Genomic DNA, 27,338 nt, shown 5'->3' with positions numbered 1-27,338 from the left:
ATCGCTTCCTGTAGGTTGGTCGACTTGTTGAAGTGTTTACTAAAGGCGGCATTTACTTTTGTGCTCCTCGTCACCACAACATTTGATACCGTTTCATTAGAATGCTAGCAAAAGAATGCAAGGGCTGCAAGCGTAGAGTGTGCATCACTAGACATGGGTACCCCAACCAACAGGTTCCACCTAAATAAAACAAAAGGAAAGAAAGAGAGAACTAACAATTCCTTTCTGCTTATGTCCAGCGCCGAGCAATGCATGCAAGCAGAAGTATGCAGTGCTCCACTGGCATGCTAACAAAATGCTGGTAAGCCAAGTAATTGCCAATAACGTCAGAAAAAGGGCGGGAAGCCCTCATGAACCTTTTCATTTAATTGTGCGTAAACAGTGGTCTATCGCAACCACTTTCAGATCACACACTGCATACTGAAAGCTGTGAGCTTTGCTGTTCACATTTCATTCCAGCCTTGTAGTAGTACTACGTTGTGCATTCTGTAGGCAGGAAGGTAAGAACGAGAGTTTCTGGACTCTTTATCAAAAGTCAGTAAGGTTCCTTGGTGCCATTGCGAAATCTTAGAACCAGAAAGATGCACTAGAAAGAACCGGAGTTTAGCACTGCTAGAGCAAGTATACTTCGGAAATGTAACACAACTCACATTCACTGGGGCATCCGTGTTTGCCGGCAGAAGATGCTGCCACGTTGGTGGATGATGGGCCACCGGCATGATGAGATGACAGTGGTGATGGTGCGGGTGATGCGGCAACTCCATCGGTTACTGAACTAGTGGATGACGATGGCGGATGTGCTGATTTGCTGGCATTAAGTGCTGCTTCTTTTGTGGCTCGGTGCTCTATCAGAAGCTCGTCGAAGTTCTTGCGGCGCCCTGCAACAGCTCGGCGTAACGTCAAGGAGTGAGTCTGCAAGTAAAAGAAAAAAAAAAGAAGATTACACAATGGCCTAGTCCTGAAAGAGAATAAAGCAGCAAGACCCCATGTGGTTAGACAGTTGCAACAAGGTAAGGTGTTAAGTATGCAGCTCAATAACAAATAAAACAAGTATGATGCCATTTGTGATGCTGCACACACACACAGGAGCTTAAACCATGGTATACATGAGCACTCACTTTGCAAGTGAGGGAGCGTGTGCATGGCTTCCCACTGTCTCCAATAAGGACACCACAGTGCTTGTTTGGGTCATACTCACGATCTGAGGATAGAAAAACAAACATTGGAGGCACGTCACTAGGTGATTGAATTCTTATAAAAAAAAAATAATAAGGCAAACAAGTCTCTTTCTACTACATGTACAACGTACAGTAGACTACAATTAAGAGAACAAGGGAACTTTGAGACTGTTTACCTTATCAAAATTTGAATCAACAGATGTGAACTGGATAAGTGTATATCCAGATGAAGGTTCCCAAACTACACAGCTTATCACAGGGTTCAGTTTAGAAGTGTTCACACTGAAGCAGTCTACCATGCAGTCAGTAAATACAATATTCAGTTGCGTTCAGCACTGTAGCTGCACACAAACAAATGCTGTAGAAAGCTATCAGTAAGGTTTTTCCAAGTGTCAAAACACAAAATAAGAGCTTCTACAACTAACACAGACAAACACTTCATTAAATATCACCCCTGGTAAAAAAACAATTCCCTGCCAAACAACACGGCTCCCCACCACATAGGCTGAAGGTTTGTCAGCGTGAAAAACTAAAAGAAAGTGCAGAAGTAGGAGGGATGTTCATGAAGTTCATATTATTGGCACCATAAATTTGCAACAGGTACACATGACAGGCATCAAACGAGCACATGTCTCTCTAGCTTTAGTGAAATATAAAAGTTGCATTCTATATCTACTGCAGAACACAGCTATGGCATCCAAACGAAATTGAAGCGTCCATCAGGAAGGATGAAGCATGAGCAGTGATCCGCTTTCTCCGCTTGAAAGGGCACAATTGCAAGGAGATCCACACTGAGCTGGTGGTGGTGTGTGAATGCCTCAGCTCGTGAAATGGTTGTGAAATGGAGCAGATGATTTCAGTACGGCCAAACAAGCCTGGACAATGAAGGGTGGAGTGGCCCGTTGTTGCTTGATGATGAACCCCAAATAATGGCCCAAGCGGAGGCCCCAGTGTTCCCTAGAACTGGTGGATCACTGTTGAACAAATAGTTCAGCAACAGTGTAGGCTCAGTGCACAAAATCCTTCAAAAGAACCTGTACATGATGACAGAGGTTGCCACAAGCTCGGCTTCTAGGTTACTGATGCCAATGCAAAAAGACTTGTGAAAGGAAGCAGCAGCAGGAACGTTAAAACTTTGAGAGGCTTTTTTAAACGCCTCATCACTATGGATGTATGTCGGGTGCACCATTATGCTTGTGGGGTCTTAGGGTCTCACAGGAGTACCGACCACCATGAGTTCGAGTTTGGAGAGCTGCTGCCGCGAGCTCAGGCAGCAAGGGGCTACCGAGCGGCGCACAATAGCACACAGTATTGCCCTGAGTTAATGGAAACCGTCTATGTCTCCAGTGGCACCAAACACTGCACAAATGTCCGGCCCCGGGGCGGCATAGGAACCAAAGGGGTCCCCATCAAGGGCAAAAATATAGACAGGGGTGCCTATAGCACGTCGCTGCAAGAGCACAGGCTCAAGCTGAGACATGCGCCACCAGGCAAAGTACCAGCGGCTGTGCTACTTTATCCTGCGATAATCAATGGGCAACTTGAAGGAGCTCGGGCAACCTGCTTTGGCTTGGGCCTCCGATAAGTGCGGCTCGGCATGGTATGACCTCACGCGAGCACTAGGCACCCGTTCTTTGGCTTAGCATCCAGACAAGATCAACACAAAATATGCGCTCCCTGCATGGGCAAAGGTACCTTGTGCTCAAGTCCTAGTCACAAAGGTGTCAGTAGACAAGAGGGAGCATGTAGGTACCCAGTGAGGTCGCGGAGGTAAGAGACTCACTCTCGCTGAGAGCCGGCCGCATCGTAATATCAACACCCCGCCTCACTACAAATCATAGAGTGGGGTGCCTCCGCTGACAACCAGTTGCGAGTGGGAAGTGGGTGGGGCATAGGGATGGCAGAACAGGTGAATGCACCCGTACAATGGTGCCGGCGCATTCCTCTATCCCCACATGCCCCAGAAACAAGATCACAAAGCAAATAGTAGAAGTATCTGAATTCGCCCGACCAAAAAAGGCCAAGGCTGTGCCATTATCAGGAAAGGTCATGCTGAGCATGCTCTGGGACTGTTGAGGTGCACTTCTGACCAAACCATCACAGGAAGTTACTATTGTTAGTGTTTCATCAAGTTGTGAGACGACATCAAGGCAAAGCACAGAGGAAAGCTAAAAAAAGAAGTCCTTCTGCTCCACGACAATGCACTGGCTCACTCGGACCAGGTTACGGTGACACACACGGTACCCTTAGGCTATGAAAATTTGCCCCAGCCCTCACATTCACCCAACCTAGCACCCAATGATTTCTTTCCCCTTGCAAGAAGAGCCATCTCTGCGGGAAGATTTTCCAGAACGACGAGGAAGTGCTAACTCGTGCAGCTCCCCGTGAACTCTCAAAATAAGAAGTCCTACAGTGATGGTCTGCGGCAACTCATCTGTTGCTGGCATAGGTATGTGGTCTTGGGGAGAGGATATTCAGAGAAAGATTAGACTCCCAACAAAGTTTAACCACTTAATGTTCATTCCTTCATGGCAATAGTACAAACTTTATGAATGACCCTCATACATGTGCCATGACTTGTATGTGGATGCTCAAAATAAACAGCGCTGAGAAATCATTACCCCTGGAAACAATTTCTCCTTTGTGCAAACCTATCGAAGTTTGGCTGACAACATTTTTCCATTTTTTTACATATACAAAAGGGTTTGAAATCACTTTTCAGCATATCCAGCTACTGTCCCACAACACTATGCAATCGCTATGCACATGAAAAAAGGAATGCAGATGCACAGTCTCCACTGCAAGGCTAGACTTGTAGGCAAGCAGTGATGATAACGTAGAGTGAGCTCGGCATGTTCATTTTAAATGAATACTGTTTTCATTTTGTGAACACTGTCCTCCCTTTTTTGTTCAGCCTACATTCGAGGTAACTTTTTAAAATTTTTTATGTCTTCGGGGGTCGGATTGGAATCGGGGCCAGCCTAGATTCGAGTAAATACTGTATTTGAGGGTACCTACTTGTACGACGTGAAAAGGTACGATGTGCACTGCGATAAAAATGTAAATCGATCATATAAGCATTTTCCCACAAATCATAAGTTATGCATAACAATTATGTTTTGTGAACTAAGTTTGCAGCAAGACTGTGGTGGGCGGCATGCTCCAAAACCAGCTAGGTAAATTGTTAAAAGGACAATAAAGATTAAATTATTTAAAACATGTGGATGCTCAGTATAAATCAAGATGAGAAAACATTACCCATGGCCTATTACTCTTCCAAAACTGTTCGCACTTCTAAAGCAAAGGAAGAATAATTATTGGCCAGTTAAGCTTGTCATTTCTTTACATTTATGGCCTAACATCTCAGTTGTGACATTCACACCAGCGATTACATGTTCTAGATTTACTATTTGTAGGGATAAAAAAAGCCCATAAGTTGTCATGAAATGTTTAAAATTTTTTAATGCAATGAAATAATTTTTTTATCACTATAATGTTAGATTAGTATCTACCAGATCCTGTCAAAATTTATGATGTCACAGAAAGTTAGTGGATGAATTTCGCGGTGATGATGTCATCCCTCTTTCCTGAGTCCTTTATGGCTTACAAACACCTCTGCTCATGGTAATGCTGACCTAATTGCAGTTGCACTAATATAATCTACCAGCCTAAGGAGTGACAATAATGTGTATTGGCAAACAATACTTCTGCAATAGTAAACCGGTTAATCTTGCTGTAAGAGGAGACGGGGTGCCATAAAATACTCAAGAACCAAGGACACGTGGCTCGAGTTCTCACAATCGGCCACTGCAATGTCATATCTTTTGTGTTGACTAAGATGTAGTGAAATGCTTATCTCTTCAAGAACTGCACTGCATTCTAAAGGAACAAAAGACTAACCTTGGAAGTTTCTGGGACTCAGTAATTTGTGACACACACTGCTGTACCAGCAGTGAGGATTCCATGCCAAATTCAAGGACAATAACTTCAACCTTCTTAGTGAATATCTACATTTGCTTAACAAATAAACCAAAATAAAGTTCAGAAAGAATACTTCAGTAGTCTGAACTAATTGGGTGTTGATCTTTAGTGCCCTTTTAACACCTTCAGGCACTGTGTACGCAATACAAATGTGTGTGCCAAGATAGTGCATCAAAAGCAAGAGCACTGATGAATGGGTGCTTCCTAAATATGCGAGGCAAGAAATAGTGGATGCTCCTGTGTTTGATGTTCCTGCAGAATGCGCATGAACCCCACATTTTGTAAATTTAGCAAAACTCGCTGACGAATTGGTGAATTCTCAATGTGTTCTGCACCTGCAAGTTTTTCACTAGCCTGAAGATGCAAGAAAAATTGGTTGAACTAATTTTCTTAAATGGACAAGATTAATTGGCACTGAAGGGGTTAATCTGATATTTCTAAGTTCAACCTCTCGGCAAGAATTCCAAAGAACATGTAGGAGTCAATTCCTTTGTAACAACCTTCAAGAGAGAGGACTCGCACCTTTGCAAGGCAGCAGTTTTCTCTCCCGCTGCATTTTCTTTCCAAGAGATGAACTGGTGCTCGCTGTGGAACCACTGGAAGGTGTCTTCCTGATGGGAGTAGGTGTCGCAGCAGGAGTCGTCACAGGGGCCATTGCTGACGTGCTGCTGGTGCTTGCGTCGGGTGTTATGTGATTGGCCTGCCCTGGCCCCGGCCCAGACAGCAGTCCCAGTCCTCCAGGGGTTAAAGGCGGTGGCTGCTGAGGTGAAGGCAATTCCTTTTCACGCCCTGGCGAGCTGTTGCGAACGGCCATGGCTTCGGGCTGTCGTGGAAGCGGCATTCGCTCCACCCGGACAACGGGGGCCAGCGTGTGGTTGTTGCGTTTTAGCCTTTCCACCGCACTGCTATGCCTCCCTGCATAGATGTGTGCTTTGTCAAAAACTGGATGAGGTCTGAAATGACCAAAATACTGAATGCAGTGGTGATTTGCACCCATTTTACTTTATTATTCATCCAAAGGGTGAGCAATGTATTAATGTATACCTGGCCTCCTGGAAATGTTCCTCCTACTGTAATGAGGAAGATGCATAATTAGGTTTTCGCAGGCTGGAACACAACGGCTCGCGTTTGGCTGGAATCGATTGGGCTTCTCGACTTGGTTGGTCCCATTGCTCTTAGATTACAGTGACTTTTCAGCAGCTCTGCTGTTGCTAATGATTTCAGCTGCTTTAGAAAATTGTCTGTATAAATTTGCTCGAAGCAAGTACCTCCTCTTGTGTTCTTTTATAAGAAGGGCTCCAACGGAAGGTTCAGGGACCTTAGAGTGGAACATTTTTACAAACAGGATTTATTTTCCATGAAGCTTGATGCGGCATTTGTACAATCACAAAACAAGTCCAAATTTGGAAATGCTATGAAAAATTCGGGAAAGTACACAGGCATGCATTGGTAAAAGTGCAGAAGCTTCCCGATATGACTTTCTGTACAGCCTGTGCACAGTTTAATTCATCCAGAAATAGCGAAAAATCCTTGCAACCAAGAACGCATACCTGACAGTGAAGACCCAGATGGAGCCTTTGCTGTTGACGACGGGCGCCCGGCAGGCCCGCTCGAGTGTCGTGGTGCGGAAGACGATGATGTTGACGACGATGATGACGACGATGAAGACGAGGAGCTGTGCCCCGACGACTTCCCTCCACCCGCCGGGTGGAGCACGGACGGGTCAGCAGTGTGGTCGCTTCGACCAAACGTGCCAATGCTCCCATGCCGCTGCTCTGAAGGGCCACAAGGCACAAAGCGGGGTCACACACAGCTCTCAATGCATGGCAAGAAGGAAAGGATTTATGCAACAAGGAAATGAAACTGAAGATGTGTGCAATAGACCAATATAACGACAAATTTCACTATTTTGGTAGTTGTGTTCTTAAGCAGGTTGAAGGTTAACTAAGGCAAAAGAAACATGTTTGGTTTAAATCACGACAGACCTGCTTAGCCCTTTAGGCAAAAGGAAAGGAGGTGAGAATAAAAAAAAATAAGTTTATAGAATTGGGGTTCACGAGGCTCAGTCCCTCCTCCCCCTTAACTTCCCCATAAGTAAAATAAAAAATGCACCAACGGCATTCTCCTCTGTAATCCCCTCAATGCTGCCTAGAACTGAAGTACAGAGGGAAAGCAGTAAGGACAACTGCCACCATGGCGCTGGCAGGGCCACTTAGAGTTAATTACATTTCACACTAGTTGGAAAACAAGTGCACCTGTGTGTTACATTGAGTAAAATGAACATGGTGTGTTGGCTACTGAAGGACAGTCAATTTTTTTGGCTGAAGCTATCAGCTTCAGGAGTGCAGAACACAGGAGTATCTAGGCACATGCCTATTCTCAATCTCTCTAACTTGTTTTTTTAAAACGTTAGCTGGTATTTAAATTAGGATTGTGTCAGAATACAAAATAATTGGTGTGACAACAGAATGATGTAAAAAATGTTTATCATCACATCCGAAATCATGTTATATAAAAACACATTATTTATGTTGGCAGGTTGTTGACGACAAGCTAAGTAAATTCAGCCACAAGAGTTAAGGTCTTTTTTGAATGCTTTTTGTTGAAGCTAACGTCATTCACTGGCACTTTGCATGCTGTTAAAACCACAAGCTAATTTTACTGAAGAAATGTAAAAATTTCTAAGCAGCAGAGAACTCGCATCATTTCCTCTGAATAAGCAACTTATTATTTGCTCACAAAAAGAAAGCTGTTTCTGTGAACTGAACATGATTTTACTTACAGACTAGCTTTTCAGGAAATAAACCTGGCTGATAATGAACATTCCATAGGACAAATAACTCGTATATGCAACGGCAGATCAACACGATTACAAAATTTCATGTAGGTGAGGCTAAGAAAATATTTAAAAAATTATTGTAGTGCCTTTCATATCTTTACAGGTTGCAGCATTAAAAAAAAATTTTTTTAGTGCTGGAAATTTACTACACGTCGTGTGCATCCCACACAGCTGGTATGCAAGCATTGTGCAACATCGTGGCAGCAGCTGCATAACAGGCGACATTACACTGATAACCACACAAAAGCTACTTTCGTTCAAGAATGCCTCATATTAGCAATGTGGACACCATTTCACAGTCTCATGTTCTGAGCCAACAAATTAAAGGCTGAAAATTTTTAAAAAGGCAACAGCGAAAAAGTGTTTCACCTTTTACCTACTAGCGAAATGCCACGATCTTTGACATAACACAGCTAAATGCACAAAAACATCAACCATCAGGTTCTGCTAGTTACGGACAAGTAGTGGCAACAATACTGGGCATCATTTTTTGAGCGAGCACGCATTGTGCTTTCAAGTTGCAAGCAGCACATTATCATCGACAACAAAAGGAGGACACAAGTGCACATCTAAACGGCTTTGAGCCATGCAAACAGTAGACAGCTTACAGCAATTCACAACTAATATCACAGCAAAATATTTACTCTAGAAAAAGCAACATTTCTTTTTCAAACATTCACTGTTGAAAATGATCATATGTGCTTATATTCAGTGCGTTATGGTTACTTCATTGAACAAGAAAGAAAGAACAACATACCCAAGTGATTTCGCAGAGCCTGTGGTTTTGTGACTTGGTTACATATTTCACACACAACTAAATAGAAATCATCCCACGCTGGACAAAATCCGAAAAGTTCCATATCTGAAACAGAATGCACCGCAAACGCCCATTTTCGTCCGTCACGTCACCATTCGGGTAACAGCGGAGGTAATAAAAAAAAAAAAGAAAAAGAAGAGCTGGAAGAACAATCCGCCACCGTATAAGCAAATGCATCAAAACATACGAAACGCTCACTTGTTTCGGAACGCATGCAGAAGCATCGGAACGGGGAAAAGAGGCAAGCGCCACATGACTACGGTTGCGCGACGCGCTATTGAGGGGTGCGACGGAGGCTAGCTCCGAACGTAACCACACCACGCGCGCAGCACGGACACATCGGCGATCACTTTTGTAACGCAACTGTGGAAAGAGTCGCGACAAAAGCAAGGAATCCGCGAGTGCATCGGGAGCAACGGAGGCGAAACGTCTCCGTTATCCGCCACCCTCCCCAATTTTGCGCTTCCTGAACGGAGGCGAAGCGAGACACGAAGCTTAGCACGCAGCAGCAGCCGTTCGGAGCAGAGCAGCTTGCTCGCTCCTTGAAGGTCACAGTTTGTCGGAGGGCCAGGCCGAATTGTGCAGAACGCGGCGCAGACAACGGCTTTTTTCGAAACGTGCAATCAGTTCGAATCGTCAGCCGGCAGTCAGTATGATCCGAACGGAAAGCGAGTTACGGGGGAGGGCTTGTTTTCATCGCGAACAACCACGAGCCTCACACGAACGGCGCACCAAAACATGAGCGCTCGTCCGGCCAGCACTGTTCGGTTCGCGCGTCGTACAGCGTTCGAAAGTGCACTGAACGCGTCGACAGTCATGCTCATTGACCACACATGTCAGAGTAAAGACGGTGAAAAAGTTAGAAAGGAACAAGAATACGTGGACGAGGTTTTCTTACCCTCTTTTCTTAATTTCATGGCATCGCTTTCTCTTTTCGCTGTCTCTGCCTCTGTATCGGCTTCTTCGTCTGCTGAAAAGCAGAGTATCCCATTAATGCTCGTCTCAAGGCGTGACGTTAGAAACCGTTATCAAAAGAAAAGATGCGACACGCTAAAATAAGAAGTACGTATGTAACTGTGTCAGCGGTGCTTGTTATTATTCGTTTAGTCTTAGCTTGTGTCAGGGAGCCTCTCTGCTGCTGTCCGCAGCCAAAGGCGGTCCGCCATCACTTGTCACACGCATTATCAAAGAAAGCGGGAGGAAGAACAATCAGTTCTACTCACTTTCTGGACTCCTGAAGCCGATAGTTTCGGCCCAAGAATTCCATGACTGCCCTTCGGTAGCCGACACACTATTAGGTGCCGCCATTTTGTGAAGATCTGGTATTTTTTTGCTCTTTTTTCTTGCCGCTGATGAAAACAGATGAAAACATTGTATAATGACGTCACAACCCAGCAAACGGTTTATTGGTGGTTATGTACTGCCATCTCTCGGTAATTTAGTAAAACGTGAGCTTTTTTTTTTTAATGTTTAAAGGCTAGTAAAACTAAAATTAGCTGGTATTTCTTAAACAAAAGTTAGTATATTAGCATCAATAAGCTTTTTAGACACTGAAAGCACATTAACAAATAATATTTATTAAATCAACGTACATGTTCAGTTTCGGTTCTGGTGGCATAGCAAAGTACGCACTTGTAAAACTAATGGCCTATCTAATTTCTTCTTGTATTATTGTTAATAGTGTGTTTTAGTTGGTTTATTATTTGTGGCTTTTTGTATACACACTCTCAAATATGGCCATTAGCCGTAAACGAAACTAGCGCTTGTCGGCGGAGTCTGGTATCATTTCAATTTTCGAGGCGCGAGCACTACATATGTTTAATGCGTTTGTTGTTTGTGTTGTTTCAGCGTCGTCGGCTTCATGTATTGATACGCGCAAAATAGCTGGCGAAGGAATGCCTTTTATGTTCAGCCCTCCTGGCTTGTCCTTGATTGTGCGTATGTTTTTATCCCTTTGCCTTCGCCACGCATCGTGCGCTTGCGAAAGGACATCGCGGGGATTGTTTAGTCGGCCAGTGGAACCGTTGTCATGGTGTTGACCCTGTTCAAACTTTTTTTTTGACAGCTTGCTCCCCGTTGCGCTTTACCGCTGATATTGTTAATCGTTGTTTTGTCACTTTCGCACACCGAATGCCTTTACGATGTTCTTGTGCAGTTCCTTTGCGAGATTTGGAGTTTGGAGTACCTTCTGCTGAGTTGACGAGCTTTCGTTTAGGGAGAGCATGATTCCAGGAAATGAGTCTCGGAATCAGTTCCCGTCATCGGAGCCAAACCACTGGGTTTCCAAAGCACCCGCGGGCTCGGAGGATGTAATCACGCTCACCAAAGCCCAGTTACAAAAACTGCTCAGAGCATTGGAAGCTCAAGGTATGTGGAAACCTTTATAACATCACTGCTGACTTTTCATTTATTTTAGCTCCGTGAATTTCGAATTACACGACCTATCAGTTCTCTTCGGTGTGAAATTGTGTGCTTTCCTCTTTCGCATTTACTGGTCATTTTCTATTTCTTTTTTAACTGCTTTCATTTAATTCTTTTAAATAGAGAACTTAAAGTTTAGTTCCTACGAGCAAGAACGATCCGCGAACAAGCGGAGATTATAGGAATTGCGCTACCTAGTGCATTTGAAAAGCTTAACCAGCTTTGCTGTCAGAGCATTCGTGAAATAATTTTATAGTATAGAAAAAAAAAAGAAGAATGACTAGAAAAAGGTAGTTTCCGCGTTTAGTTTCCGTGAGGTACCGCCTCATTTCGCTCATCTTTCATTGAATCCAGTGGTCGCGATGACTGCTTGACATTCACATTTATAAAAGTTGTTGGCTTTCACATGCATAAAGGTTATCGGGTTCTAAAACCCGATCTCTATAACTATGCTTGCATATGTTTCAGAGCCATCTGATACAATAACAACTGCCTCAGTGCCAACCATTACCAGTGCCCTTAACAAACTGCCCATCTCAGGAGATGACTGGTGAGGTCTCAGTCCTTCCTTTCGTTGCTTATATGCATTACTGTGTGCCTTGTTCTTGTTCGGCCTTACTTTTAAATGTTTGTGTTATATAAGTACTAGTGTTGTGCGGGACTCATAAATAGGACAGTGCAGAGCTCTTACAGAGTGTGTCAGAATAAATTGTTCATCTAATGCCGGATGAAAGTAGTAATATCAAATGCTGTTTCAAAGTTGGGGATATTGTAATTATGTGAAACCTCTGCAAAATGTTAGAATGAGTTTCTTCAAATTTTATATTTAGGTTGGAATTTACTTTAAAAAAAAGAGACTTGTCACAAAGCAGATTTTTTTTTTTACCAGCGCACTACAGGACGAATGAAAGAAGCAAATGACAGCTCTTTGTCCTGTACCTCTTTCCTTCATCCTGTTTCCTTCATACTGTGTTTCTTGGCGCTCTTGCCATCCCTGGCCCTTGGGCCAAAAAAATCTACATGCATCATCATCGTTCATCCTGTGTCACACCATTAAAAAAACCTGCTGCATGACAACACATACCAACCAACCCAAAATGAACACGCTGCTAAAGAAAAAGTTCTGCTGAATGCATAGTTTTACTCACTTTTTACCAACCATACTTTCTTCAGTCTTGTTTTCATGTAGCAAAGTTTGTTTAGTTAGATCTGGTGCCTAGTAAATGAGTGTCTCTGCTTTCTTGCACATTTAGAGAGATGTGTTCAAGTTATAAAAAAAATCGTGTGGCAGTAGCATGAGCATTTTCACACTTCAGGTGTATCATGTTTTTCCTATGTTTAAGACAACCAACACACATTTTTGCAGGTACTGGCAGGGCATGGAAGCTTTTATGAAAGCCTTTGCTGTGTGCACGTGAATTGGTTGGCTGATACAACATGACGTATTTATCACTTTGCCCAGTGTGCTCTCTTAAAATGCTTGCTGTAAAAGAAGAAAGAACAGACACACAATTTCGAACCCAATGGGGCTTTTGTTCCCAAATAAAGCGAAAATGTGAAATGAAGATGCAGCCGGCATGAAGTGTAAATTGCCATGCGATTGAGGTACACCTCAGCTATGATGTATGCTACTCGGTATGTGGTATTATCAAGAGGCTTGAGACATATTTTTCAATTCTGCATCATATATTGTTGTCATGCCAGGCACTTTTGATTGTAACTCGATAAAAAGTAACCTTTCATATACGGTAACATTCTTCCTTGATAGAATTACTGGACAGCTAGGTACGGATTAAAGAACCCTAATTGGTCAAAATTAATCCAGAGCCCGGCCACTGCGGCATCTCTTACAGCCCACTTCCTCATGCGATCCTAAATCCCACAGTTAGATTTGATTTCGGAACATTGTGTGATTGAAAGACACCTGTGATGTTGCATGGCACTGAGCGTGTAAGAATTTCAAGAGCACATGGAATGTTTCTATTTTTTCAGCATCAAATAACACTTTCGTGCTGGTCAGTGCCCCCCCCCCCCATTGTCGCCTAATTAAAAGCAATCTTTTTTATCGGGTCACATTCTTCCATGAATGACTTTCATGGAATGAATTGGTCATTTGAAGGACTACTTTTGAAATCACAATTTCATGGTTGTTTCAGGTCTTGTTTGGTACTTTCGGTGACTTTGTGTAACCAGCGCGCTTTGAAATTTTCCTGTTTAGAAGAGAAGTGTTGCTAAGCCTCAATTGTCATCTTTGACGAATGCACAGCTTGCCAAACTGGGTGAAACGCAACAGCACAGCTCCCCGCGGCACTCAACACTCCAATGAATCATCCCTCGCTGGCTTTCCTCAGCGGCTGTCAAATTCACATCCAGAGCTCGGAACAGGGTCAAGTCGTCCTTTCTCCAAGCTGGCTCAAAAGCAGCGGCAGTGGGAGAAGGAAAAAGGTTGGCAAAAAATGTGCTTTCTCGACTCAAACTTGAGTCACCTTTGAAGGAACGCAGAAGAATGATGCTACACGAATTTAGATGGCTAAATTATTCTTTCAAAACTCATTCATTCAATAGTAAAGACTTGATTACTAGTGGAGAAACTGGAGGCCTCACTTCCCTTTCTTGACTTTCCTACTAAAGCCTGAGCTTTAATATATCATTGTGACATCACAGATTTCGAAGCCTTTTATGCTGTCTGGGCCATTTTAGCACAGAAAAAGTTATCAAATCTTGCTAGGTGGAGTTCGGAGTTTCTTTACAATTCAATGTTGTGTTTCATCAGTAGCACTCATACCATTAGACAAAATGCCTACTTTTTGCTTGCATCCTTATTGTGCACATTTAACATATAAGCACAAACTATGGGACGAGAACCATTTTAGTAACACTTTTGTTGTGCCTGTATATGTGTATTTTGATGATGGTGCCTGTATTATATGTTCCGAGCCTAATAATGCCTTCTTCTGTCTTCTGTCCTAGCTTTATTTTGTTTATCATGTTACTGCCCACTGGGTAACCTTTTGAGGCAGCTGATTATTAGCACAAACACTTTGCCAGTGTAAACCAGTGTAAAGGCCATCAACAACTTTCCAGCTGACGAGAGCATCGCTTTGAGAAGGGCTAAAATTACGCTACGATATGATATACTTGTAGGTGACTTAGCATATTTGTGCACTCGCTTCACGGTTTTAAACAACAGCATAGCGAAACTTGAATGCTTGGGCACAACTCTGACCTGTAATGTGGGGCTCATTTTGGACGTTCAGGAAAAGTTCGCCACCATACCGCATGGACCTGTTGCTGATATAGTTAGTTTGAAACTTTAGTCTGTCTGGGACTAAAATCCCAGCTCTGACCAGTGAACAATCTGCAATTCTACAGGGTGACGGAACATCGAACATTCCAAAGTACAAATAGGTGCCTCAAACTTCAATGGATGTTTATCGTTATTTTCCGGCATACATACCAAAACTTGATGAAAAATGGTGCTACAGAAAACCCCCAAATCTTCAGATGGTGATTGTATGTCACTGCTTTCACAAATTTTCTCATGGTGTACAGTCACACTAAATTTAAGATGAAACTTATTACTTGCACAGCTTGCCTCTGTTCCTTTTAATGAGAAAAGAAAGTGAATTGCACACGTACAGGCACAAGAAAATTGGTTTCTGGGGCTGTGTTCCTTGGAAAATCGCAGTTGATCCTCAAATGCACAGGGAAAGTTATAATTCATCGGGTCTACATGCCTAAAGGACAGTATTTGGCACCTGTATGCACCCTGAATGATGGCTGTAGTGCCTGCTGTAGGTACCTAAACCGCATTATTTTAGGTGCCTAAAATTGGGTGTCTATTCATTACCAATGAGCAGTTTACTATGCATGTCATTTGTTATTACGTCTTTTACCAAGCCTGTCGGCACCCGCCGTGGTTGCTCAGTGGCTGAGCACGAGGTCACAGGATCGAATCCCGGCTTCGGCGGCCGCATTTCACTGGGAGCGAAATGTGAAAACGCCCATGTACTTAGATTTAGGTGCACGTTAAAGAACTCCAGGTGGTCAAAATTTCCGGAGTCCTCCACTACGGCGTGCCTCATAATCAGAAAGTGGTTTTGGCACGTAAAACCCCATAATTAGATTTTTTTTCAAGCCTGTCTGCATGTTAATAGTGCCTATGCACTGTTTCAGATGTTTAATTTACTTGATTATCTTTGACGCCTGAGGGTGCGCAGGTATATGAATATGAAGTATGTGTTCTGAAATAAAATATTTGCAAGTGCAGCGAGTGTTGTCCTTTCTTGTGCGTCTTCACTGTGTCTGTGTCAATGCGCTGCTTCACCAGCAAGGTACGATGATTAATTTACTAGTATAGCTGAGCTGAACATTCCTCTGTAGTGTCCCTCTAACATTAACTTTTGCAAAAACAGTAATAATGATAACATTGACAATAATAATGAACCATAAGTGCTATCTGCACTTTCGTTTAGCTGAAATGCAGGAGTGGCATCCCTGGGGGCGTCCAGGTGGGGGCGCACCCCGTTTCCAGCCAGTGGCAGCCGTACCACCGCGCACCGACACTCAGGTAAGCGATGAACTGGGTGCTGCATTTTGGGCATGCAGCTCTAAAATTTTTTTTTTCTTCTCACTGCTAGCTTGTTGGAATTTAAATGCCACATGGTGATTACTATCCGCTGGCTGCTGCATACAACTATTCATTCTGCACATATGTTTTTCTATTTGTTCAATGTACTATAATGGATAGGAAAATATCTGCACCCATACTAACCTCTTAAAAGAGTGATCTCATGGCAACTGCATTGAGGTAGAGGTAAAATGTAAAAAGCATATTCAGCATGCTTTGATAGTAAAAATTCTTGGTTAGCCTGCCGGCTCTTCGTCGCCACTGCCATCCTTGATGGCCTCAATGATGTTGTGAGTCATCACTTCCAAGCAGATCATAAAGTCAGTTGAAAGTAGAATGCGGGGAAATGGGGGTGGAGGGTGTACCATAGCTACTGTGATGTCTCTAGAGTCTCCCACATAGTGGTGCTTTTTATGTGCATCGCCGCTTTCTTGCTACTATGGAGGGAAGTGGTAGTGCCACTACGTGCATTCGTTGTAAAACAACAAAGTAGCCCTCGGGAATGCCTATATTCCTTCTGTGTAGCGCCCTTCTCTATCGAGGCATTCACAGTGCACATGGCAGATAGGAATTAGGCCGGGACATATGAAACCCTTCATTATTGAGGCCACTTTGTTATAAAGAAATTCATTGTGGAGGTGTTGACTGTAAGCTGTTTTGCTTGCTGACATAGTGGGATTCAAGCTCGGGCTAAGTTGCCCAGGTCCAATCAAATCTCGCAATCACTGTTATTGCCCAAGTGTAAATATTTAGTTCCAAGTCTCATTTAGTTCCAGTCTCAGTTTTATCATGTACAGTATTAGCAAAAAAAAAATATCATAAATGATATTCTCCACGCTGTATCTAGTTTCAGTAAATGTGAACCCTGTTTACAGCTTTGAGACTTTATTATAATTCTGTGAAATGAAGAAATAAACATAGTTGTATATAGCATCATCTATTATTTATTGTTATTTTGCATTGCTTTTTTTCTTATAGAGTCCACTTCATAGAAATGAGATAAGCAAGAGTTGCTGGAATTAAATGCTATAATTAAAAGAGGAGTTTACTCGCTGCAGGGGCTCGGTTGCTATGGTGTTCTGTTGAGCAAAAGGTCGCAGGTTTGATACCGGCCTGCAGCGCCTGCATTTCAATGTGAAAATGCTTGTGTACTTCGATTTAAATGCATGTTAAAGGGCTGCGAAAGTTCAAAACTGATCCAGAGCCCTCCAGTATGGCATCCGTCATAACCCACTGCACTGTTTTGGGATACTCAACGCCATATTTATTGTTTTAATAATTATGTACCTCTTGTGACCTCTGAAAACTGCCGAATAATGTTAGGTCAGAAAAAAAAATTTTGTCGATTTTACAAGTCAGCTGTGTTAGTTTAGCATTAACCACGTAACAAAACAAGAGTAAGGCAGCTTCTGCTATGAACTCGCATTGCCTGCAGGTTCTGAGACTACAAGCAACCACAGCAGCGTCTTCCACTGGCGCCTACCCATCACGAGCACCTTCTCCACCAACTCTACCGCACTTGCCGCCAAATGGAGGAGGGGTGAGCCCTACATTCGTTCGCAGGGTGCCCCCCTACCTTCGGAGTCAACTGCCATTCGGGGTAGGTGGGCGTAAACCGTGCAGTCTTAGCGGCTCTCAGGCACTGGTTTTTTGAACACGTTAGCAGACATTGACCGGCTAGGAGGGAATCGCTTAGTCTGTCTCAGTCTTTATTATGAGTGCACTATACTAGTGCATGAAGGAATAATTAGATGCACGAAGTGGCCCCAAGTTCACAATGTGCAGGTGGGACCTCCTGTATTAATACAATAAGACATGCAATATAAAGAAGAGGCAACAAAGGCTTAAATCAAGATGTGAAGTTACAAAAGCAGCCTAATGAGTGACTAGCATAAAAATCATCATAATACACATATAGTTGAAGGAATTACTGAAATACAACAGTTAATCATGGAATAAATATATTTTCAGCTTTTGCTTAAGTACAGCATAGATTGCTTATAACTTGCTGGAGTTGCGAATATCCGCACTATAAGCGGTACCAGACTATAAGCACGACAACATTTTTCAAAGGTTACACATGTGCAAAACATGTCGATAAGGCAGCCGTGCGTATCAGAGACGAAGCATACGACCAGGATGTTTGCATCCGTTGGCAGGCGTGCTGGTTAGGCCTAGCTGGTAGGGGGAGGGGGGGTGTCAAGTGGCATGTCATTGGGAGAAGCTTGCCCTTGATATGTTCATATCCCTAGGCAATTACATGGAAATTGGGCATGTAATCACTTATACAGGCTGAACTGACAACAATCCACATGAAGCATAGTTTGGATTCGCGGGCGATCAGCCGGCAACTAGTGCAAGCTTGTGTGTGCTGGTGGAAGCTCACGTAGTGGACACAACAGATGCTCCGAACTGAACTTGCTAACACAGCTTAAAGGGACACTAAAGGGAAGAATGATTTCTTCTGCATCAGTTAATTACCGTTCTACAACACCAAAAACACCACTCTTACAACAATAAGACGTTTGGTAAGCCAGAAAAAGCGCAAGAACGAAATACGGGTGGCGACGCCTACTTATGTTCCCATGCCTGGGGGCTGTGACGTCTTGGATTTTGATGGCATCTTCTAGGGCCTACTAATTATATATTGCGGTACAGATTGACTACAATGTGTTCTAAAGGAACCAAATATTCAACATAACAAGTTTCGGGAACCATTACTCAGCCAATGCGGTCCAAATGTGAAAACATACTTTGGAATCCCTGACGTCAGGCTGACGTACCGGCGCTGGGGTTTCGGCGCGAAATTCAAATACTGATACTTGGACCTCCGTTTTCTCATCTAATAATCAGACTATTTTTTTTAAATGACTGCCAGCAGGGTTCTCAAATAATGCTTCATTAGCCTAAAGTGATTTATTGTTTCGCTTTAGTGTCCCTTTAAACTAACAGCATCGCGGAGTCAAGGTCGCATGTGCATATGTGATACTTCATGGCATTGCGCATCGCGACGGGCAATCACGAAACGCACCCGTGACCTCGACCGTCACGGAATTTTTACAACACCATCCTCATCCGCCAAAATTTGGCTGTGGCTGTATTCACTTTACACATGCAAACTGAGAAGCCAAAAAGCGACCGTGCAAACATGCTCGGTGCAGAGCACGCGCGCTACTGACAAGTGGCTCAAGTATAGGTTTATTCGTCACCTTGTGCTGCCGCAGAGCACATACATATGGCACCTTGCTACCACATTTTTTCCTTCTTGTTCCTTTGTTCATTTGCTCCACGTCTCCTCCTTCTCTGCAATGCCTTCGTTGCTCTCCCCTTGGCCAGAGCACCTCAATGAGAAGGACACTGGCTTATCTACGGTATTTTTCCGGCAGCTACGTTATAACTAGTATTTTGTTTTCACAGCTGCACTGTATGTGGTGTGCATTTATATTGAGTCTTATGGGAGGATAAACAGGTCTCAGGAAGGACCACACTATATCTGGTCCTGCACTATATGCAGTTATGTCATGAGTGGTCTGTGCTGTATGTGGGTAGGCTTTATTTCTTTCCATTTCTTGTGCAAGTAAATTCTATAATGGAATGAAAATAAGACTGCTGCTCTTAGTAAAACTTATTTTGATACCGTCACAAAGTCAGCTAGAAAAGTGTGGGACAGGAACCTGAGTGCATTTCCAGATGCCTTTGTTGAGCAAAGGCATCTGGGAGGGTGCGTATAGTATGTTACAATATATAGCTTTTCACTTCCTTTTCCCATCCTATCACTAGTGCCTTTGTGCAAAGTATAGGACTAGGAAGTATGCCATTTTGAGCAGCGCTCTGTATAAATATTCATTAAAAATATTGCACTGTATCAATATAACTGTAAACCTCTAAAACGAAGTGATGCAAACTTTCTATGTAGAGTGCTGAGCGATTGAAATGTGATACTCAAGCAGCATGGCTTTTTGCACTACCGGTGAGAAGTAGGTGATCACTGAGGGAGCCGAATGCTGTCACGATACATCAAAAAGACTCTCTCCTTTATGTGATACAAAAATGCGATCAGCTCAGTGTTCCCAGTGCCCACCACTGCTGCAGAAAAGTGCCTGGTGCCATGCTGTCTGAGTATGGCGTTTCAATTGCTGAGTACTGTACATGTGCCATTCGTGCACAGGAAGGTCATTGCAGAATTTATTTTGCAAGGGAGAGATCACAGAAACCTTTATTCGGAACATAGACTAGCAGGCTACAGTATCAAGCTATATTTCTAAATCGCTAGGTATTGCAGCAGCGAAAGAAAATGAAGAAGCCCAGGAAAAAAAAAGTGGCATACATATTGTTGGCTTCTCTATAATTGTTTGTTGTACCCAGCTGCGTGCTTACAGCACCTTCATTCATTCATTCATTCATTCATTCATTCTTTTTCCTTCATCAAAAAGCAGGAGATGGGACTAAAAGCCGTAGCAGTGACCTTTGGGATTAAGTTCACGTGTTTATTGTACCTGTTTCATTAAGAATGTGGAGAGAGACAAGGTGTGATGTGTGACATATAATGAATGATGAGCAAAATGAGAACAAGGTAAATGCGGGAGCTAATGTTTCATCAAGCGGACTTGTCTTTTTGTCTTTGTCTTTTTGAAATGTGTGAGTAATTTGTTGCAGCCTAATTTCCAAGATATTTCTTTCCAGCCTGCTTACGATGTGCCAGAGGACGAGAAGGAGGAAGCGAAGAGGCGTTGGATTCAAGAGCTTGGTTGGTGATGAAGTTTAATGTTTTACTTTGGCTCAAGTGATTTGTGGTCTGTTTAATATTTCTTGTTGATTGGTTACTTTATTCTTTTTGACAATTGAGCACTAACAACTTAGCATCTTCGGTGTTACAAGTGAGAATTTGTTTAAAGCAAAATAAATGTGAAATTACAGGGGAAAAAAAGCGTTACATTTTCAGGTTCATCACACTTGCGACACTTATATTGCCTTGTTGCAAAACTTCAGGGTCAGCCCAATGCACTTGCTCGAAAACTTGTAAGAAGAATACTAGTTCTAGGACAGGCACATGCAAAGTGAAACTATTTACCAAATCTTTCACAATTTAAGGGGCTTAGAAGTATTAAAATAGCGTTTTAAGAAAAGCATGCAAGAAGGCAAAACAATAATGGTACTCCTTTATTGTAGCACACTGAAGTACTACCGTATTTACATGATTGTAAGTGGACCACTTTTTTTAAATTTGAAAACCTGAAGGGGGGGGTCGACTTACAATCGAAACCAAAACATGGCACCGCCAAAAAAGCGAGACCAACGGGAGCTACAACGTAGTTACAATTTTATGTTTGCTCTATGGCCCTACCCGTAGCTTTTCGCTATCTCAAGTGTTTTTTCACTTTTCGGAAGGGTTTTTCAACATTGTTGAGAGTTTTACAGTGCACAAAACACTCATGAGGGGGTGTCGATAGTTGATGGAAGCGCTGCTGTTCCATTTGCGGCGGCGCTTGCGGGGGGGAGCATCGGTAGTTCATGGAAGAGCAGACACCGCTCGCGGGTTTCTCTTTGCCTGTTGCGCTTAGCTTTCACTATAGTTTGACGAAAGGCATTGGTTTGACGCATTCCACTTGACTGCCGGCTACGTGCTACTTCTATGCTTCCTCAGTTGTCATGAGTGCTCCAGGCCCACTAATCATTCGGCACTCGTTCGCAGCAGTGTTCAAGAGGGCTGCCATCCTTTACGATGAAGAAACAAATCACTGCGCAGCGGGCTGCAAGTTCAATGTTTCTAAACGGGTGGTGCGAGAGGGGCGACTGCAGCGAAGTGAAATTTTCCCCTGTGACGGCAAGTGAGGAATTTCCCACATGCCGAAGTCTGGATGCGTTCCGGAGCTGTAGGCTAAGCTTGCGGCGTACGTCACTGAAATGTGCGATCAGTCCCTGCCACTGAAGTGCGACATGGCCATGAAGCAAGCCCAGATCTTCACCTTTTAAGGACCTGCTCCGCCGTGAGTAAACGAGTGGCTGGTGGCAGAAGACCGTGAAATTATGCCAACCAGACCTATCAAAAGAGCCTCCCTGACGACTGCGTGTGGTTGGGTGCATTTGGCGTGGGCTGCTGTTCCACAAGATGTCGTGGTGCGGTCGTTTGCCATTTGTTAAATTTCGCGGGACGACGACGCACTGTGGGACCATAGCAACGATGACGATGGCAGCACGAGTGAACATGAGTAGTCCAGTGACCATGTCAGCTATTAATAAATTTTCGTTATCGAATGCACCCTCGGGTATGCTCTCCTATTCTTTTTTTTCCTGTCACGCGATATGGGGGGGTCGACTTACAATCATGTAGATACGGTAGTTTCTTACACATAATAGCATTAGATTGGGTGTAAAATGGCCTTTTGCTGTGCATGTTCAACAGTGTTTGCACTAGAGCCAGTGTTTTTGGCAAAAGAACTTCGGTATGCAAAGGGAAGTCTTGTTGAAACATTGGCTCCAGCCGCCTCGCTTGTTTGACACACATTTTTCCTCCATCCTTCCTGGGAACATTGGTCTTGTTTGGCCCTGCTGTGTGCATGTGGCTTTATAAACAGCAACACCCTCAGAAATCTTGGCGACTTATTTTTCGATTTAAATGTTTACTGAAGCTTTCATGAACCTCTTTGCATTACGTCAGAACACCAACGGGAAGATAACCAGCGGCGTAGTTTGGAGAACCGTCATGCATCCCTCAGCAATGGCTCCTGCTGGGCCGACAGTGAGTCCTTGGGGTCTGAGAAGTTGGTGAGACCTGGGGAGGATTGCTCAGAGAGGTGAGGCTAAACTCTTGGATATTCTCTGCTTTCTGCTGTTTGTGTAGTGCCGTCCACTCTTAATAGGAACACAAATTTATTATTCTATTTACATAACTTCAAGAAATATTTTGATATCTAAGAAAATTGGTGGATGATATGTTACACTGGGCAAATATCAATTGAAAAAAGAAAAAAAAAGCAGTTGCAGGCGACATCTTGTCTAGTCTTGAGTAGTGATGGGTGCTGGTATTCTAATTAAGTGTTCCCATTAGCAGTGGATTGTACTTTATATTTGAATTTGAAAGTTTTTCTTAATTGAAACTTGATGATTGGAGTCCAGTTTCTTGCATGATGTCCCATGTTTCTGCAGTGTAATTTTGAATTGAGATTGCCAATGTGGTTTTCTTTTCATATTCTTATCTGCGCAGTAATAATGCTCAGAGTGGACGCATAGTTCATTCTTATGGGCAAAGTCCAGAAAATATTCATCAGAATAAAGCAGGCTGGTATCATAGCCAAACACTGCCTTATGGCTGCACTTTGTGAAATTTTATTGTTCCTGGAATAGGGAGGCATTTCGGGAATGTTAATGTTCTACACATGCCCATACATATAACAAGACAACATTGAGGGCACCATTGAACTATTTTTAATGTTGTACTTGTTTAGAAAGAGTTCGTTATCATGTTTTTGTCACACGAGGCTTAAAATGTTTGCAAGATTATAGTCAAGGGAAGAAAATGCATTTGTCACTGATGGGACTTTATTAGAGAACATTTGAGAACACTAGGTTAAGATGAGATACTTACCAGAATGAGTAAAAAATTGCGATAGAAAGTGGAAGCCAGTGTAAAAAAATGAAAATGAATAAACTGGTTTAGTTACCACTAATGTGACTACTACTTCCAGTTTCTAGTAGAGAATGGTTAAATTACTAGTGTAGTATAGAAGTACCGGCCAGTAAAGGGTAAATGGTAATGGATGTTGTCTGTGTTTTTGAAGAGTAACAAAAGTTCTCTAGAACTTTCAGCATTTCTTTATTATAATCTCTGAATGAACATGTACGATGTGTACTGTTTATTTACATATATGGAAACAGCTTTACAGGAGCTGCAAGGGAGGTTATATGTATTGTCTTGCTTGTACGCACAAAATAAATAAAGTGGACGGAACTAACTGATGCTGAACAAGCAAAATTGTCATTGCGACGCAATGTGGCATTGAGTGGCTCCTTAAATAGTGGCACCAAAGGCCGAATATTTTCAACAAAAAAATTAAATATAGCTGAACTGTAACTGCAGTTGAAGCTAATATTAAATTATGATTTTCTTTCCCTTTTGATTTTGAGTGAACCTGAAAGTTAGGTCAATAAAAGGAGATATTTTTGTGACATGTACAGTTAAAAATGCTGGCGTTGCTGTGCATAATTGCATAATTTTTTTCTCTTGTTTCAATGGATCTGTGTTTCCTCTACAGCGTATGGTCTGTTACACGAGGCCAAGGTTACCGGCCTGGTATCGATGCCAAGACGTCGGCGAATGATGAGAAACGGATGAGAGCAATGGAATATCAGCGAGCCATTCAGGTGCCCTGGTGATTCTATATTTGTTTGGTTGATTTATTACCAGTATCATTTAATATGGATTAAGTAATAGCAAGAAGCAAGCTAATCAATTTTTCGGCCTTCATCACAGAGGTTTTCGTAGAGCACCACCGTGCGCTCTGTACATTGAACGAAAATTCTGGATAAAAAGTGATCTATAAAATCCCATTGTGATACCTAATGTTTAGGGTTGTGCGAATGTTCTAGAATTTCAAATATTATCGGATATTGTATCTTTAATATTCCTATTCGATTCGAAAACTAGGTATTCGAAAATTTTCGAATATTCGATTGGATAAGAATATTCGAAATAAATCGAATATATTTCTGGCTGTGCAGAAGCAGACATGGTTCTTAGCTTTTATTTTTATGTAATCTAAGAAAGGTGTGTCCAATTTTGTGCTGAATTTTGCTATATTTTCATGCTGCTGGCTAAATTTTGCATGCAAAACATGCTTAGCCCCTCGACGTCGAAGCTGTGCAAGAAAGCCAGCCTTTCAGTATCAAGGGGCACAGGTTTGCAAACAGCGAAGACGCACTCTTTTAGAGGTTCCACCCTCAATCCTTTGCTTATTGCTTGACAGCAAATGTGATGAGTGACAACTGGTACATGGTAAAATGCCGCTGAGTTTACGAGAAATTGATGCGGTATAATAAGGCACAGGTTGGTGAGAACAGACAACTAGCACAAATTATTCAATTTTCCAAAGCTCACATGAGCCAGATACACAATCTTTTAGTATAATGGCTTACTAGTTAAATTTTTGTTACCAATGACAATGTAATTTCAATGTTACAACGTGTTAAAATAAACCAACCTGCTAATAAATACACATGCATATTGTTATTCGATATTCCATTCAATATTCGTTGTGAAGTACTATTCGTATTCAATTCGGATTTGAAAATTTTGATATTCACAGACCTCTAGTAATGTTCTCTGGCCTGGCTCTCTTAAGCGCCAACATTGCATTTCAACAATTCTTATGTTTGTTTATTTCACATATTATAAGTTACAACCTATTATGGTTGTAACCAATTTCTTACTTAGCCCTCCTGTTCTTTATTTTCTCCGGGAGAAATTTTGGTGTTGGTATCGATAGAAAAATCAATGATGCATAATGCCAGCTGGCTTAATCTGCACCTGTCAATTTTGTGTGCACTAGACTACTGACAATGACATGTAATGCACTATAATTCTGCACAACAATATTTTTAGCTGTGCGACGATATGATATGAGTAGATGCTACTTCGTGTAGCTTTGTTATCATGGTATTTCCAGTTGTTTTTATGGAGACATGCTTTATTCAAGCAGTTCTTGTTAATGAATCAACGAATGGCTTGTACTTCTCTCTGGCAGGCTCAAATGCAAGAGAAGCAAGAGCGGTTGCGTGCCGAGCGAGAGGCCAGAATTCGGGAAGAGCGGGAGCAAGAACGGCGCCTGGAGGAGGAACGGCGGAAGATAGAACTTGAGTATCAGGAAGAGCAACGTAAAGTACGAGAGAAAAAGGTGTGCCTCGACACTTTCATCTAACAAACAGCAACATTTGCCAAGCATGAAGTTGTGGTATGAAATTCTGGTGGTGTCGGTCACATGTTGATGGGGGTAAAATGCAAAAATGCCCTTCTCTCATGCAATAGGGGCACGTTAAAGATCCTCTGGTGGTGAAAATTACCGCTCTGCTATCGCGTGCCTTATAGTCAAATCGTGGTTTTGGCGCGTAAAACCCCACAATTCAATTCAACAGCAACAGTAACAGTAGTAATCAAACCTTTATAAAGCGAAGTCTCATCTGATGTGAAGTTGCCTTCTTTATGTCCATTATTCACTATAAGCGTGTATTCACTATGTGCCGATATAGCCAAGAAATGTTATATTTACTTCTTTATATCTCGTATGTCACTATATCCATGTTGGGCATATCAAAATTTGAGGGTAGTTAGAGACCTCGTTAGTACTATGTATCTGACAGGAATGCAGCTTAAAGATGGTACAGATTTGTGTCTCTTGACATGCGCTGCCACTACCAACCCAGAAATAAATGTGACGCCACAGTGATGAAAGAATTTTGGCTCTCTTGCACATCCGTACAATAATGCAATAGCGAGAGCAGCATTTTGAAACTTTGGCAGGGAACATTATTGCAGAGTGGGCAACTCGTTTGATTTTTCTTGGTGCGCGTGTACGTGCTTGTACAGAGTCATTCATTCTTAGGGGAAACATACGAGTGCGTGGCTGCACTCCACGGTGCTCCACATGTGGCTGTTCTCTACAGTTTTTTTTCTGTCGAAAACGACAACGTTTGGTGCATGCCACTTACGTGGCATCGAGCACGAGGGGCTCCGCAGCATGTGGAACATGCAGCAGTGTGCGGGTCTCTAGTTACCAAATATAGCAATTCGAAAAATTTGATCCAGTGAAGTTACTATATAATGAACATCAAGGGACTGTGGCGAATTGTCCATAATTCTGAAAGATCATTATAGTGGAAGCACCAGAATTAACCATTCCCCCCATCAGCCCATCAGGTCATCAGATGTCACCGTGTGAGCTATCCCCGAAAACATTGCCGTTGGCTCTGAGCCTGCGCTGTTGCTGTTTTCTATGCATTCCGCCGCCACACACCACAGAAGCACTTTGTAGTAAGAGCGGCGCATGCAAGAGAGAAGCTGATGCTGAGAAAACCACTGACAAAAAGCGCAATGTTTCTTTTTGTTTGCTTGTTTTTCATGCTCCTTGCCATGGACACTGCAGCCGTCTCGCTCGATACAGACACCTGAGCTATTCCAAAGCTCAAGCACATGTAAACAACATCCTCGGGAAAGCCTGACTTTGCAAGCACAGAGTTTACATTTCTTTGTGTGTGTAGCTAGTACGACCATAGAAAGAAGGGCGAAAGTAGGAAAAGAAGACACGCCTTTGTTGCTAGGTGACACTTGTCTGGGCAGAGCATGCGCTCGCAAAACCGGCGTTGTCTTAGGTTTTCAGAACCCCTCCGCAGTGGCACCTTCTTTCAGCGCTTTGTCGTCTGTTAGCCTATTGTTCCGGCTGCCGGGAAGGATACGCAAAAATCTAAGAATAATCAGATTTC

General features: G+C 42.8%; 2 protein-coding genes across 7 annotated transcripts in view; one reads left to right on the top strand and one right to left on the bottom strand.

Annotated features, from left to right (window-relative positions):
• LOC142585515 (uncharacterized) overlaps nt 1-10,172 on the bottom strand; it is a 34,391-nt gene extending 24,219 nt beyond the window's left edge. The window contains exons 1-7 of one of the 5 annotated variants that reach the window (XM_075696311.1): nt 10,039-10,171; nt 9,714-9,785; nt 8,756-8,860; nt 6,710-6,934; nt 5,682-6,074; nt 1,119-1,201; nt 651-912 (exon numbers count right to left, since the gene is read on the bottom strand). In XM_075696311.1, coding sequence (XP_075552426.1) covers nt 651-912; nt 1,119-1,201; nt 5,682-6,074; nt 6,710-6,934; nt 8,756-8,860; nt 9,714-9,785; nt 10,039-10,123 — 1,225 coding nt within the window. In that variant the 5' untranslated portion in view covers nt 10,124-10,171. Of the gene's footprint in view, nt 1-650; nt 913-1,118; nt 1,202-5,681; nt 6,075-6,709; nt 6,935-8,755; nt 8,861-9,713; nt 9,786-10,038 lie in introns of all 5 variants that reach the window. The other 4 variants (XM_075696312.1, XM_075696313.1, XM_075696314.1 and 1 more) reach the window with 4 other exon arrangements.
• Nucleotides 10,173-10,621: 449 nt separating this feature from the next.
• Nucleotides 10,622-27,338, top strand: part of LOC142585512 (uncharacterized) — a 36,595-nt gene continuing 19,878 nt past the window's right edge. Inside the window, exons 1-10 of one of the 2 annotated variants that reach the window (XM_075696306.1) lie at nt 10,622-10,749; nt 10,971-11,182; nt 11,705-11,786; nt 13,503-13,681; nt 15,712-15,806; nt 17,302-17,406; nt 20,550-20,613; nt 22,525-22,660; nt 24,119-24,227; nt 25,607-25,756. In XM_075696306.1, the coding sequence (XP_075552421.1) occupies nt 11,038-11,182; nt 11,705-11,786; nt 13,503-13,681; nt 15,712-15,806; nt 17,302-17,406; nt 20,550-20,613; nt 22,525-22,660; nt 24,119-24,227; nt 25,607-25,756 (1,065 nt within the window). In that variant the 5' untranslated portion in view covers nt 10,622-10,749; nt 10,971-11,037. Of the gene's footprint in view, nt 10,750-10,970; nt 11,183-11,704; nt 11,787-13,502; nt 13,682-15,711; nt 15,807-17,301; nt 17,467-20,549; nt 20,614-22,524; nt 22,661-24,118; nt 24,228-25,606; nt 25,757-27,338 lie in introns of both variants that reach the window. The other variant, XM_075696305.1, reaches the window with a different exon arrangement.

Source organism: Dermacentor variabilis, chromosome 6 (genome assembly GCF_050947875.1).
Source record: "Dermacentor variabilis isolate Ectoservices chromosome 6, ASM5094787v1, whole genome shotgun sequence".
NCBI lineage: Eukaryota > Metazoa > Arthropoda > Arachnida > Ixodida > Ixodidae > Dermacentor > Dermacentor variabilis.
Note: the sequence above shows the minus strand (reverse complement) of the source record. Positions and strands in the feature narration are given on the sequence as shown.